General features: G+C 41.4%; 1 protein-coding gene across 1 annotated transcript in view; it reads right to left on the bottom strand.

Annotated features, from left to right (window-relative positions):
• Nucleotides 1-16,246, bottom strand: part of LOC139227870 (mitogen-activated protein kinase 12-like) — a 63,974-nt gene that overhangs the window by 14,570 nt on the left and 33,158 nt on the right. Inside the window, exons 7-10 of the mRNA XM_070858959.1 lie at nt 14,500-14,614; nt 12,993-13,064; nt 10,799-10,878; nt 9,114-9,192 (exon numbers count right to left, since the gene is read on the bottom strand). Coding sequence (XP_070715060.1) covers nt 9,114-9,192; nt 10,799-10,878; nt 12,993-13,064; nt 14,500-14,614 — 346 coding nt within the window. The remainder of the gene's footprint in view (nt 1-9,113; nt 9,193-10,798; nt 10,879-12,992; nt 13,065-14,499; nt 14,615-16,246) is intronic.

Raw genomic sequence — 16,246 nt, 5'->3', positions numbered from 1 at the left:
AATAATCTGCCTTTATATAGTGGCTTTCATGTCTGTAGATATTCCAAAGCAATTCACAATTAAAGAATTACTTTTGAATGCTGGCCACTATTGTTATGTAGGCAAATGCAGCAGTCAATTTGCAAATAAGGTCCACAAATAGAATGTGCGGCAAACAAACAATTAGTTTGGTGGTGTTGGCTGAGAAGTAATTCTTGGTCAGGAAAACTACGAGAGCTTGCTGCTCTTGTTCAAATAATGCCATAGGATTTTTATACCATTTGAACAGACAAGTTTAATCAGATATATGATCACCTTCAGTGTTGCTACATTTTCTCAGTACTGCACTGAAGTGCCAGCCTAGATTAGATGCTCAAGTTCTAGAATAGACTCTCAATCTTCTGATTCAGAGGCAAAGAGTGTTACCAACTGAGACAAGCTGATACTTGGAACACAGGGCTATATATACATATGTGCATATTTTTAATATAAAAAATGTGTGTATACGTTACGTACTTGTATTTATATAGCTCCTTTAATGTAGATGAAACATCATAAGATGTTTCAGAGCGGTGTAAGGAAAATAACCCAACAAGCAGGAGAGATTGGGAGAGGTGAACAAAAGCTTGATTGAAGAGGTGTGTTTAAAGGAGGATAGCGATATGGAGGGTTTTATGGAGCATTTTGGGGGAGGAGTACAAAAGTGTGGGACCAAGACACCTGAAGGCACAGCCTGTGATAGGGTAAAGGGTTACCCTATCTATCTGGATGACATTACATAGATTGGGAACAGTGAGCTGATGCAGTGATTTAAACACAAGAATGAGAATTTTAAATTTGAGGTACTAGGGCGTTTGGGAACAGACGTAGGCCAGTGGGAATGGGTTCTACTTCACCTGGTAGGAAGTCCATATGTTGTGAAACAGCTTCGTGGGGGACATATTACACAAATTTGGCTTTATCATATTTAAGAGTCAACCTGGGACCTGAATGCTGACTTATACTTAAAAAAAAACTACAAATGTTAGAAAGCTGAAATAAAAATATAAAATGCTGGAAACACAGAACCGATCTGTCACCATCTAAAAGCTGAGTCCAGCTTCAACAACACTCAAAGCTCAACTCCTTCCTGGACAAAGCAATCCGCTTGATTGACACCCATCCACCACCTTAAACATCCATTCCCTCCACCACCGGCGCAACATGGCTGCGTTGCAGCAATTCACCAAGGCTTCTTCGGCAGCACCTCCCAAACCCGTGACCTCTGCCACCTAGAAGGACAAGTGTAGCAGGCGCATGGGAACACCACCACCTCCAAGTTTCCCTCCAAATCACACACCATCCTGACTTTGAAATATATCATTGTTTCTTCATCTTTGCTGTGTCAAAATCCTGGAACTCCCTATGCAACACCATTGTGGAATTACCTTCATCACACAGACTGCTGTAGTTCAAGAAAGTGGCTCACTACCACCTTCTCAAGGGCAATTGGGGATGGACAATAAATGCTGGCCTTCCAGCATTTATTGTTTTCATTCTGGAGTTATGTTACACACCCAAAACTGCCTTGCAAAAACTGGCAACATAACTTCAGCTTAATGTATTAATATTCTACGGGTAGTTTTGTCTTGAGTACAAATTATAAAAGGCCAGATTTTGGCTGTAGCAGGGCAGCTAATGGTGCCTGCATTTAGTTAGTCTTGCTCTTGCACCCTTCATTTTTATCCATTATCTCTGCAGCCACTTCTCTTAAGACCCTAAGATGTAAGACATCAGGTCCAGGGGACATGTCCACCTTTAGTCTAATTATTTTACCTAGTACTACTTCAATAGTGATAGTGATTGTATTAAGTTCCTCCCTACCTATAGCCCCTTGATTATCCGCTATTGGAATGTTTTTAGTGTCATCTACCATGAAGACCGATACAAGATATTTGTTCGCCATCTTTGCCATTTCCCTGTTCCCCATTATTAATTGCCCAGTCTCATCCTCCAGGGGTCCAACATTAGCTACTCTTTTCCTTTTTATGAACCTGTAGAAACTCTTACTCTTTGTTTTTATATTTTGTGCTAGTTTACTTTCATAATCTATCTTCCCTCTCAATCATTTGTTTAGTTGTTCTCTGCTGGCTTTTTAAAAATTTCCCAATCCTCTAGCCTCCCACTAGTCTTGGCTACATTGTATGTCTTGGTTTTCAATTTGATACCCTCCCTTATTTCGTTAGTTAGCCACGGATGGTTATCACTTCTCTTAGTCTTTCCTTCTTATTGGGATATATTTTTGCTGTGAGTTATGAAATAGCTCCTTAAATGTCTGCCACTGCTTATCAACCGTCCCATTTTTAGTCTATCTTCCCAATCCACTTTAGCCAACTCTGCCCTCATACCTTTGTAGTCTCCTTTATTTAAGCTTAGGACCTTGGTTTGAGAACCAACTTTCTCACCCTCCAACTGAATTTGAAATTCAACCATATTATGGTCACTCATTCCTAGAGGATCTTTTACTACTAGATCATTTATTAATCCTGCCTCATTACACAGTACTAGATCTAAAATAGCCTGCTCCGTGGTTGGTTCTGCAACGTACTGTTCAAGGAAACTATCCCGGATACACAATGAACTCCTCCTCAAGGCTACCCTGGCTAATTTGCTTTGTCCAATCAATATGAAGGTTAAAATCACGCATGATTATTGCCGTTCTTTTATTGCAATCTTTATTAACTGCTTTGTTAACCTGTCGTGCCACCTTCAATTTTTTGTGCACAAACACCCCCAGATCTCTCTCCCTCTTGCACCCCACTTTAAAATTGTACCATTTAGCATTACCAGAATGTAACACCTCACACTTATCTGCATTGAATTTCATCTGTCATGTGTCCGCCTATTCTATCTATGTCCTCTTGAAGTCTATTACTATCTTCCTCACTGTTTACCATACTTCCAAGTTTCGTGCCGTCTGCAAATTTTGAAATTGTGCCCTGTATCCCCAAGTCATTAACGTACATCAAAAACAGCAGTGGTGCTAGTACTGAACCTTGACCAACTCCACCATATGTCTCCCTCCAGGACAAAGAACAACCATTCACCACAACTCTGTTTTCTATCCCTGGCCAATTTTGTATCCATACTGCTACTGCCCCTTTTATCCCATGGGCTTCAAATTTGCTAACAAGCCGAATGTGTGGTACTTTATCAAACATATTTTGAAAGTCTATATACACAACATCAACTGCACTGCCCTCATCCATCCTCTTTGTCACCTCATCAAAAACTCAATCAAGTTAGTCAAACACGATTTGCCTTCAATAAATCCATGTTGGCTCTCCTTTTTTGTTCATAATTGTCCAAGTGGCTGTTAATTTTCTCCCGGATTTCTCCTCTCTAAAAGCCCGCCAATGTTAAACTGACTAACCTGTAATTGCAAGGTTTATCCTTCTCCCCTTATTTAAACAAGGATGTAACATTTGCAATCCTCCAATCCTTTGGCACCACCCCTATCTGAGTAGGTTCGGAAGACTGTGGCCAGTATCTTTGCAATTTCTACCCTTACTTCCCTCAGCAACCTAGGATGCATCCCATCCTGGACTGGGTGACTTATCCATTTTAAGTACATCCAGCATTTCTAGTACCGCCCCTTTATCGATTTTTATCTCAATCAGTATCCCCGAAAGCTCATTTATCATAGCTTTGCTGAAGTCCTGTTCCTTGGTAAACACTGATGCAAAGTACTCATTCAGTACCTCAGCCATGCCTTCTGCCTCCACCAACAGATTTCCATTTTGGCCCTAATCAGCCCCACTGCTCCTCTGATAACTCTTGTACTGTTAGTATGCCTATAGAAGACCAGTGGATTCCTCTTTATGTTCTTCTCTCTTGTAAGCATCCCATGTCCCTTATGTTCAGGAGTTTACCTATACTGTTCAATAACTAGTTTGACAATAGTATGACCAGGGCTATAACAATAAAGCCCCATGTTAAATGAATTGGATACTGTTATCTCACAGGTCTCCCCAGGTGCATTATTTCCTGTGATGAATGGCTGTTTTACACAATTACACAAATTAGGGTTGTATTCCCTAGAATTTAGAAGGCTAAGGGGTGATCCAATCGAAGTTTTCAGGGTATTAAAAGGGAACAAAAAGGGTGGATAGAGAGAAATTATTTCTGCTGGTTGGGGATTCTAGGACTAGAGGGGCATAGTCTAAAAATTAGAGCCAGACCTTTCAGAAGTGAAATTAGGAAACACTTCTACACACAAAGGGTGGTAGAAGTTTGGAACTCCCTTCCGCAAACAGCAATTGATGCTTGATCAAGTGTTAATTTTAAGTTGGAGACTGATAGCTTTTTGTTAACCAAAGGTATTAAGGGATATGGAGTTAGATCGCAGATCAGCCATGATCTAATTGAATGGCAGAACAGGCTCGAGGGGCTGAATGGCCTACTCCTGTTCCTACGTTCTCTCCCATCTCCAAACGGTGGACGGATTCACACATTAATGAGATGCTAGGCACCAAACTGGTTTATTTTACAGCTGTTAAGGGAATGTTTATAGTAAATCTCAGCTCACTTCAACCTAATTTCAGTAAACCTTTTTGTAGAATAGACAACAACAAAATATGCCACACTGTTCTGGATAGTGAACTAAATATTCACCTTTTCTGGTCAGCCCTTCCTCTGAATCTGATCAGCTCTATCTTAAGAACTAATTGACTATCTCTGTATATCTCTCGACAGACCTCACGGGACAGACTTCAGTTCATGTGTTTCCTTTCTTTCTCCCTTGTGGATGGCAAGCCAGCGGTTTGACTTCTGATTCTCCCTGTCTAGGGGATGGCCACTTGAACTGCCCATCAAACTGGATTTCTGTTTCTAGTATATGTAGAAAGGTGTCTCTGTAAAATCAGAATGTGCATCTCCAACACAGCAATCAGAGTGGAAGATGAATGAGCAACGGATCCTAGTTGAACCTTAGCACCTCTATAGATAGGTCAACATGTTCCAGTCCTGCTGCACCACTGTCACTCCCATGTGGCTGGAGCTCATCACTTCGACTGATCTACAGACTGCAGAAGATGGGCAATTCCTTGAAAGTCTCTATCCACTTGCTCCACCAATCCGTCCCAAGGTGGACATCAGTCTATCCAACATGGAGCAGATGTTTGAGCCCAGAGTATGCAGAGCAGCCGTTTGAGTTTCCATCAAAGCTGCAAAACATGCAAACACGGACTCCTGTTATAATGGCTCTTCTGCAGTGTCTATGGAGTTGGCAACTCTCCAAAGTATACTGCAAAGTGCTGATGCCGTGCAAAATGACACTACTCAGGCTGGAAGTGGACTCATCCATACTTTCAGCCATTGTGGTGAAACTCATTGGCAGGACTTCTGATGCTCAAGTGCGTACAACTGTTTGTGTGAAGCAAGCAGCGTTCTTCTTATTGCTGGGCTCCTGAAGTTCTCATCTCTGTCCTCAGCAGATCTGCAAGAGAGCATCGCGCTCTGGTGAGCTCTGTCCTGGGCTATCGCTGCCGCCAGTACCTGCTTCTACGCACAACAGCTAGGTGTATCACCAACAGACCCTTCACTCTCTAACCCAGCCGCTGTGCCAATGTTTGTGCTGGTGCTTGGGATTGATAGAACATGTGATGGTGGCTCCTCAAAGATTCTCCCCCTCTTCTTTGTGTCTTCTTTGAAGGGCTCTGGCTGTTAAGGACCTACAGAAATGGTAGAAGAGTTAGAATGGCATTGGGAGGCTGAACAGTTGCAGAAGATATGCACCACTAATTTAATATAGTCAAACTAAATGTGCCGAATGAAGAGGTACAAGTAATTGTCAAAGACCCTGTTCAATGAAGCTCTCAGCCTCGAAATACCCATGCATACAGTTCTGGCAGGTCCAGCTCACTGCTGATCATTATGTTAGCTGGTCCTCCCCTGGACATGCTCCTCGCAGTTATTGTGCGCTGTTTGGTCCCGCAAAGAGAGAGGAGGAGGCGTTAGAGAGACGCTACTGAGAAGGACAGTGCTGATGTGTGGGGCTTACGTTGATACTGCGTCTTCTCCTTCTCAGCATATGCAAGATGGAAGCAGCATGTGGAGGTGTTGAATGGGATGCAAGTGTGTGGAGTGTAAAGTGAGGAAGAAACACTATGGGGAGTTGGTGATTGTACAAAGGGTAGAAAGTGAGAGGAGAATGGGGGAGCAAGGAAGAGATGAGTGTGTCTTTGGAATGAGAGATGATGTAGTGTGGCTTTGTACTGGATGGTGAAGCAAGTGACGGACAGAATGGAATTTTTGAGAGTCGTGGGGGAGGGATTTAAGGACTGCTGCCATGCTCTCTCCTTGCCCTCATCTCTTCCATAAACACATCCAGGATTCTGAAAATCTGCAAGCTTGTCTGACTCATTTCTCATATGATGTTTCTTCCAGCACCCAGGAAACAAAAGAAACCAGAAGGAAATGTAACCTTGCTCTCAGAAGTGCCTTCCCACTTTAAATAGGCCTTTGGCTGGCCCACCGGAAATTGCAGCAGTGTGGCAGTAGGTGGGTTTCCAGTTGGGTCAGGTGAGGCCTGGGAGTTAAAATAACCTGGCTCCGTTCTTGGCTGCAAGGATGTATTTTAAACTGAAATCAAAACTTACCTGCTGAAAAGTGGCCCAGAGTTAAAATCGGGATCTCACTCACACTCTCTCTCTTTCTGTCTGTGTCTAAACTTCTCTCACTGTCCATCTGAACTTTGTTTTTCTCTCCGAACCTCTTTCTCATGCTGTTTTTTTCCTTGCACTTCACCTTCCATCACCTTGTGTTCACCTTACTGTTTCCTTCTTCTCAGCCATGGGTCAGTGGTGGCACTCTCTCCTCTGTCAGAAGGTTGTGGATTTAAGTCACACAATCTAGGCTGATGCTTCAGTGTTATACTTGGGAAGTGCTTAACTTTTGGAGGTGCCATATTTCAGATGAAACAATAAACCAAAGTCTCATCTGCCCTTTCAGGAGGAGGTAAAAGATCTCATTGCACGATTTGAAGAGTAGAGGAGCTCTCCTAGCCAATATTTATCCCTCAACCACCACCACAACCAAAACCGATTATTTGCTCATTACTCTCATTGCTGTCCATGAGAGACCTTGCTGTGCGCATATTGGCTACCATGTTTCCCTACATTACACCAGGGATTACACTTCAAAATATACTAAATTGGCTGTGAAGCTCTTTTGGACATTCTGAGGTCATGAAAGGCGAGATATAAATGCACATTCTTCCTTTTGTCTTCCTCTTTTCTTCCCTATTATTTCCCCCCTCTCCCAAGAGAGTTGCAAGATAGAAGCAACAGTGTTGGCACTATTAGCGTTTTAAGGTCAAAAGCTACTCAGATAGTGAAGATCACCTGTAAGCCCAGAAGTGATACAAGTCTGAACCAGGTGACATGGCGTTTGAGGCTGCTGTTTCTGTCCCCGTTTCCTTGCATTCTGCGGCTGCTATGTAGATCCTACCCTCTATTCTATTGGCTGCCTGCTCACTTCTGGCTCAACTGCTTTACTGGTTTGAATTTCCAGGATTTCAGGGGGTGGGGGGGCTTGGGCTGTTTTCTATGCCACTATTGGTGGATTTCGACTAAATGCACGAATTGCAGCACAGGACCAACCATCCAGCCTGAGAATTCAAACAGGTAAAACCAGTTCACCATAACTGAGCAGGCAAACAGAGTGGGAAAGGAGAGGAGTGCAGATTTGCAAAAAAGTGTACATTTATGACCGAATATCCATCCCTGATCATTCTCTCCTAACACAAAAAAATTGCTGCTGGGGCATTAAAACATGTATGTACATACAGGTTCTTTTTTTCTGCATAATTACATGTATACAGCTCTCTCCGAGCTGGCAGAGTGCATGTTATAGTCCACAGTAGAACTGGTCTTACCAGCTGTGCTTCACACACTACAGCTACTGGTCTCAAATTGCTTGTGTACTATAACTGTAGCCTTAGATATACGATGAGAAGGACTCTTGTAATCTTACACAAAATAGTAGAGCAAAAGGCCATTCCAAAACATTTACATTTTTGAAATATAAACACAAGTCTCTTAATTAATCATCCAAAATGTTTCACTATAATGCAACATTTAACAAACATTTCTTAATATTTTCATGTCTTAGTACCTTTAGGAAACTGTTGCATACCGATATGGTAAGAAAGGAGAAAATTCATTTAAACACTTCAGTAACTCTTCAAAAGTAAGTGTCCTGGCCTTGTATGTCATGAGTGTAGTAGCTGACCCACCAATAAAGATAATTGGGATAGAAATTCATATTTTGGTCATAGCGGTATTTTTTTTTTTGGCATTTTGCGCTAAAAATACTGCTAATCACACCGCCATTTTTTTTTTAAAGTCTAAGTTTTGTTACAAAATGTGCCCAGCGGTAAAAATCGGCGTTGCATGAGGATGCACAGTGGAAACTGCATTCCTCACCAACTTTAGTCCAAGGCCAATTACCACTGCAAGGAGGGCCTTGGGTGGGGGGAAAAACACAAAAAAATAGCAAAAAACACACAAAATATTCACAAGATACTTAACTATTGAATCACTGAAAAAGAATTTAAAAAATAAAAACTTTAACTTACCTTTTTTGCAGGTCTTCATACCTACCACTGTTTTTGGGGCTGCAACGCAGGTTTTTCTTGGGCGCTTTTTTTTCGCCTGAATACGGGTGCGGCAAAAGTCCAAACAACGGCGATAGCGATATTTCCAGTCTTGCACGCTGGAGATCTGCTTTTCAGCGGCATTTCAAAACCGCCGGCGCAAGACTTCAGCGAAACTAGCGGATCACCATTTTTTTTGCCAAAAACGGCAAAATATCGCCGAAAAGACAGTCGCAAGGTTGGTGAATTTCCAGGATTCTAATTTCCTACTTCAATTTTTGAAATTAAAAAAAATAATTCTCATTGCTAATGGCCCAGACAAACCAATATTTATAAAATATATTCAGATTTGGACCATATAGACTTCCAAATTCCAAAGGTTAAACATTGAAAGGCTGGATGAAATGGTTATTCACAGTGAGGAGAAATAGTTATGTTAATGTTTTAGTAAATGCTGTGAATTAAATTGACATTGTTCATGTGTGAACAAGCTACTTACCTAAAGGACTGGCATTAGGAAATAGGGAAGTAAAGTCTTTTTTCTTAATTTTGGGTAGAGTTCGGATATATTGTCGAGCCTAAAAATGAAAACAAATATTGGGTATTGTTGGAAAACCTACCAATAAATTATGTAATTTTATGTTGCACTAACTTTAGACAACTTGAAATCCATGGCTGTGGGCATACCCTAATGTATGGAGCAAATGGAACTGACAGATTGCCAACAGACAGAGAGAACACAACTAAGAAAGACAGTTACTAAGGGAGAAATCAACATTGGTCAGAGAGTGTGAAGTGAAATATTGAAAATAAGTTGAGCAGCAAAGTTAATAACAGAATTATTCAAACATTTAAAACAGAAAGAAATAGGAGAAGTGTGCATGAAGATGTAATACATTAGAGATTGGTAAAGCACTGACGACTAACTTAAGAACATATAGGGACACCTGCATCAAGTATAAATTAAATTGACTTAATCAATTTGAAAATAATGGCCAAGAGTTTCCGCTTTGAGTACAATCGGCAATCCGGGCCCAAATTGCACTCAAAATTGCGCTAGTTTTGCAAAGTGAATTTTTTGCTCAAGTTTCTGCTCAAACTCATTTACATATTGCCAAATGTAAAATCTTCCATGAGCCAGCGCAAACGGGCAACGGTTTAGAACGTAATTATTTTGAAAAGAATTTTTGCATTCAAATAATCCTCGATATATTTAAGAGTGGTAACCTGGTGCAGTTTGATGAATACAGCTGAAAATAAGTTGATCACAAAGAAATAAGCATTTTTAATCCGAGTGTCTAGCCCACCGAGTGTAACTGTGAGTAACCCAATTTTAAACCACTGAAAATTACTTTTAAAAAAATTACAGAACCACTTACATTGGTGTACAGCAATGTTCTCACTAAAAGTGCTCGTCTGCGCACCAATCGGGAGATTCGCACAGACCGCTCAGCAGCTGTTTCCGCTGGAAAAGATACTGCGCAGCAAATTTATAGGGACCGCACACCAAAAAGAAATTATAGGGAACACTGAACAGTAGTCAGTTTCTTAAAAAAATTTTAAAGATTAAAAAAGGTGTCTTTTAGTGCCCTTGCACCTAAAAGAAACTTAATTTTAAGAGCCTCTTTGAAGTCTCGCAAACGGGCGCAATTAGTGGAAACGTGCCATGGTAATTAATTCGATCTGGGGGTGTGGCCAGTTTTGCACGCAGGGCTGGTGTGATGTTTTATAAACCAGCGCAAAATATCACGGAATTGTGATTTGCACTAGACGTAATTTGCGCCTGAAATTCCTCATTTGCCTTGGTTTGGCCGATTTGGGGCAAATTGCGCTAGAAGTATGAGTGGAAACGAGCAACAACTTCAGGCCCATATATTGATAGCATTTTAAGAACATTTTATAATTGTAATTATTAATAACTCATTGGCTGATATTTAGAAATTCAGGATAGCAGGGACCAATGGCTAACCTTGCAATACACTGTTAATGGAAGCACATTGAAAAACCTAAAAGTGGCTTTGTTTAAGCCAGATGCAACAGCAGCTGCATAATTATTACAGTGCATCCTTAAAAAGTCATTTGAAAAGGACAGTAAGAATGAAATAATGTATTGTAAAATTTAAATGTACCTCATCAAAGTGAATGCAATGTGCAGTGTGTAAAATGACTGAAATGTTGCATTACCTCAATGCTTTCTAATTTTTGAATGAAATCGGGTCCAGGAGTTCCTGTTACCTTCATAATCTGTGCTAGCTGATCAAGGTCTGACTCTTTTGGTCAAGAATCAATTTCTGCTATTAAAACAGACATTTATCAAATACTTAATTTGTATATAATTGTTACTAAAAGCAGGGTAAACTAAAATATTCTAATTTCGGGCACACGATGCATATACTGTAGTAATTCAATAGAGAGCACTATTGATATAGGTAGACTCATCCATGCGCCTTTGTTACCTCTAGACGTGACTATTCCAATGCACTCCTGGCTGGTCTCCCACATTTTACCCTACGTAAACTAGAGGTGATCCAAAACTTGGCTGCCAGTGTCCTAACTCACACCAAGTCCCGCTCACCCATCACCCCTGTGCTCACTGACCTACATTGGCTTCTGGTTAAGCAATGCCTCAATGTCAAAATTGTCATCCTTATTTTCAAATCCCTCCATGGCCTCACCCCTCCTTATCTCTGTAATCTCCTCCAGCCCCACAAATGCCCCCCACCCCTCCCTCGAGATGTCCGCGCTCCTCTAATTCTGCCCTTCTGAGCATCCCTGATTATAAATCGCTCAACCATTGGTGGCCATGCCTTCTGTTGCCTAGGCCCAAGCTCTGGAACTCCCTGCCTTCCTTCAAGACGCTCCTTAAAACATACCTCTTTGACCAAGCTTTTGGTCACCTGTGCTAATTTCTACTTATGCGGCTCGGTGTCAAATTTTTATCACAAAGCGCCTTGGGACATTTCACTACGTTAAAGGCGCTATATAAATACAAGTTATTGTTATTATTACTGCACTTTACTAGACTGAACAACAAATGAGACTCATCTGCCAAAAAATAACTTTTTCAAAACATAAACATGCAAATTAAATAAAGCACTTGAATCAATAGGAAATACAAATCGTACAGAAAACAATGAATCCAACGTGAAGAAATGGGATAAAGAAAATAATTAACAGTGGCATCAGAAGGCAACCCACAATTCCAAAATCCAGTGGGTTAAATGTTTCCCACATCATGCTACTCTCAAATTGTTCATTTTTAGTTCCAATTTTTTCCACTTGTTTGCAAAAATTACGGACTCGTGTTGGACTAAGGGGTTCCATAATATTGAAGTAAAGTGCAGTAATAATAACTTTTATTTATATAGTGCCTTTAACGTAGTAAAACGTCCCAAGGTGCTTCACAACAGTGTTACACAACTGTGTTACAGACAAACAGATAAATTTGACACCAAGCCACAGAAGAAATTAAGGCAGATGATCAAAAGCTTGTTTAAAGAGGTAGGTTTTAACGAGCGCCTTAAAAAGGAGGAGAGAGAGGTAGAGAGGTGAGCAGTTATAATGTGAGATGGTCAAGAGGCCAGAATTTGAGGAGCGCAGACATCTTGTGGGATTGTGAGGCTGAAAAAGATTACAGAGATAGGGAGGGGCAAGGCCATGGAGTGATTTGTAAACCAGGATGAGAATTTTTAAATCGAGTGAGACTCTCCTTCAGGAATTCTCACCCCACTTTGCTTGTGTCTGAGATTGAGTCCAGACTTCAGATTCCAGCTGCATTTACACTATAATTGCAGCATTGGTACAAAACAAACACCAACCCAGCAGTTGCAGAGTAAATGTACATTAAGTAGCCATTCTTCATGTGTGAGTTTAGACAAAGAGCGAACAGGCTACTTAACTGCAGGAGACTGTACTGCCAAGCCACAGCTGTCCCCAGTTGACATCGACACATGCACGCTATTCAGCAGGAATCAATGCAAATTATTGGCTAATTTGTCCCTACCCTACCCAGGGCCGTTGATGAAAATTGTTGCGCCCTTATCATTACCTAACACAGCATTGACCAGATATTTGACTCTGGTGCTATCTAGGTCTGTATGACTATTACACACTAGGCAGTTCCATTCTTACTGAACCATTTGGGGACACTTTCCAAGTTGATAATTCTATTAATAAAATATTACAAATATTGATGATGACCACAACCCAAAATCATATGAAGCTATATCAGTGTCATTTGCAGATTACAAAATTAATAATCCACCACACTTTAAGTCATATATTGTTACTTTAATCAAATTATAAAGTTAGGCCTAGACAAGTAGGGGCCTGCACTAGGTACACATGAGCTACATGACCAATGCTGGAAAAAGGATACAGTCTTTTCCTTTGAACAGTGTCTTGCCATTAATCATTTCAGCAAAAATACAACCAACAGACCAAATATCAACTGAAATTGAAAACAAAAATGGGGAAAAGCTGTTATCTGCATTCCTTCAGGTTACAAAATAAACAAAATAGTGTGCTGTGCTTTTGGACCACATGATGGGGTTAAAGTTAGAGTTAAAGAAATATATATGTGGTTGTCTGATGTGAACAGGATCTGGCTCAGCTGTGATGTGCTTCCAGCATCAGGCATGAATTTTCTTCAATCGGCAGATTTTCCTCAGGGAACCTTCATTATATATTCAGTGATCTCCAGGCACTGCTAGCGCCCTCTATAGACTGGCTGTCTCTGGAGGGGCAGGGAATAACCGAGCAGTCAGTTATTAAAACAAATTCCACAAAAATCGGCCCACCACCTTCTCAAGGCAACAAATGCGGCCTTGCCAGTGTCACTTACATCCAGAGAACATTTTTTTTTTTTTTAAAAACAGCAAGGTGCTCTGCAGGGTGCTGCAACATATCACTGGTGTGTTACTTTGCTGTTTTATCTGCCCGTCAGCCGTATAAATGAATATTAAAATATTTTGGCATCCATACCCAATGGAATTTAGACAGCCATGCATGATTTGCCCAATGGATCTGCCGCAAGCACTCGCAGAAGCCATTTATTATTGGTTCTATGTTTCTAAAGTCTGCATTACATTGCTGTTACTGTCTTGGAGCCTTATGAGTGCAGAGAACATTATCCAGGAATCAATCAGGATATGGAATAAAATAGCCGAGGGGATAAAAGGACGAGTCGAATGAAGATAGCTGACATTACATCGGTAATACAAAGTGGCAATATTTCCAATGTTGGTTACAGTAAAAAGAGGGACCCCAGTAAGTGAGCATTATGAGACATCGAGGGCCATAAAACCTGAAGTGTTTCATAACTTTTCTTACTGTGTGCATCACTGAATCTCAATTTTATGGCTTATGGCTCATAAAACATTTTTATTGGTAGGACACTTGAAAACCTCCTTCAAATTGAACCTTCTGTTCACTAGGTTAGCTACATTTTGCTAACAAACTACTTTGCTCACAGTCAGCAGCTAAGTCAATGTCAAACCATTTAAATAGCAGTACAGAACACCATATATACAGTAATAAAATTAACAAGATTCTTTAATTTAGTTACAGAAATAAAAGCTCAGAACAACAAAATCTACCACTTCTGGAAATCTGAAACCCAAAACACAAAATATGCAAGTCCCTCATGGTCTGTAAACAGAAGTATTTTTTATCCAAGCTATAGCAGTAAAAAGAGAGACCCCAGTAAGTGAGCAAATGTACAGATGTTGACTGACTTGCTGTGTATTCCAGCATTTTCTGTTTTTAGTTCTCATCTTATATTAAAGTGGTTTAAACATGTATATACAAAATCAGTTTAACTCATGTTATGATAAAAATATTTTGACCTGTAAATAAATAACTGATTATACATGATGGGGACTCACCAGTCTGAGTGTAGTGCATCCAGTTCAGGATGACTTCAGGCGCACGGTACCAACGAGTGACCACATACCCGGTCATCTCCGAATCCGTCTGTCTGGCAAGACCAAAGTCAATGATCTACAGTGTCAGACAAATATTCAGATCCAATTTGAAACATGACTTTCTGGTTAATTCAAGCTTTTTTTTTTTTAAAATGACAAATATATGAAACCAATAGGTAACTGTATTTGAGATGCATTAAATTGCTAAAATACATCACATTCCACAGGTTTACACAAGCTTCACTTGACATAATTAAAAAGTAACGAGCTTTTAGAATCATAGCAAGGAGGTTCTCTCACTTTTCTGGTCAGCAGAACTAACCAAATATTTTAGCTCTACATGTGTAGGAAATACTAGTCTATTTGTAGTTGGGCTACAGCTAAAGGCAAGCCTATAAATGCACACATGCCAAACCCCCTGCTGGTGAACAGATGATAAAACACAAGTATTGCTGAAAACTGATGTCCTTCTACCCAACAATTCCTCCTGTTAGAGGTCTGTGATGGGAAGCAGATGAGATTTAATAAAGAAAGATGACATGGTGTGCTTGGGCTCTTGTGAGGAATGACTAGTTGGGTAATGAGGGCTGTCAGCACCTTTGGAACTGTCATCATCATCATCATCATCATCATCATAGGCAGTCCCTCGAGGAAGACTTGCTTCCATTCTAAAAGTGAGTTCTCAGGTGACTGTAAAGTCCAATATGGGAATTACAATCTCGGTCACAGGTGGGACAGATAGACGTTGAAGGAAAGGGTGGGTGGGGAGTCTGGTTTGTCGCATGCTCCTTCCGCTGCCTGCGCTTGTTTTCTGTATGCTCTCAGCGATGAGACTCGAGGTGCTCAGCACCCTCCCGGATGCACTTCCTCCACTTTGGGCGGTCTTTGGCCAGGGATTCCCAGGTGTCGGTGGGGATGTTGCACTTTATCAAGGAGGCTTTGAGGGTGTCCTTGAAATGTTTCCTCTGCCCACCTGGGACTCACTTGCCGTGTAGGAGTTCAGAGTAGAGCACTTGCTTTGGGAGTCTTGTGTCGAGCATGCGGACAATGTGGCCCGCCCAACGGAGTTGGTCGAGTGTGGTCAATGCTTCGATGCTGGGGATGTTGGCCTGATCGAGAACACGGATGTTAGTGCGCCTATCCTCCCAGGGGATTTGCAGGATCTTTCGGAGACATCGTTGGTGGTATTTCACCTGCGATTTGAGGTGTCTGCTGTATATGGTCCATGGCTCAGCCATACAGGAGGGCGGGTATCACTACAACCCTGTAGACCATAAGCTTGGTGCCAGATTTGAGGGCCTGATCCTCGAACACTCTCTCCCTCAGGCATCTGAAGGCTGTGCTGGTGCACTGGAGGCGGTATTGGACCTCGTCGTCGATGTCTGCCCTTGCTGAAAGTAGGCTCCCGAGGTATGGAAAGTGGTCCACGTTGTCCAAGGCCGTGCCGTGGATTTTGATGAACGGGGGCAGTGCTGTGTGGCGGGGTCAGGTTGGTGGAGGACCTTTGTCTTATGGATGTTTAGTGCAAGGCCCATGCTTTCGTATGCCTCGGTGAAGATGTTGATGATGGCTTGGAATTCAGCCTCTGAATGTGCACAGACGTAAGCATCGTCCGCATACTGTAGTTCGACGACAGAAGATGGGACGGTCTTGGATCTAGCCTGGAGGTGATAAAGGTTCAACAGGTTCCCACTGGTTCTATAGTTTA

Source organism: Pristiophorus japonicus, chromosome 17 (genome assembly GCF_044704955.1).
Source record: "Pristiophorus japonicus isolate sPriJap1 chromosome 17, sPriJap1.hap1, whole genome shotgun sequence".
NCBI classification, from domain to species: domain Eukaryota; kingdom Metazoa; phylum Chordata; class Chondrichthyes; family Pristiophoridae; genus Pristiophorus; species Pristiophorus japonicus.
Note: the sequence above shows the minus strand (reverse complement) of the source record. Positions and strands in the feature narration are given on the sequence as shown.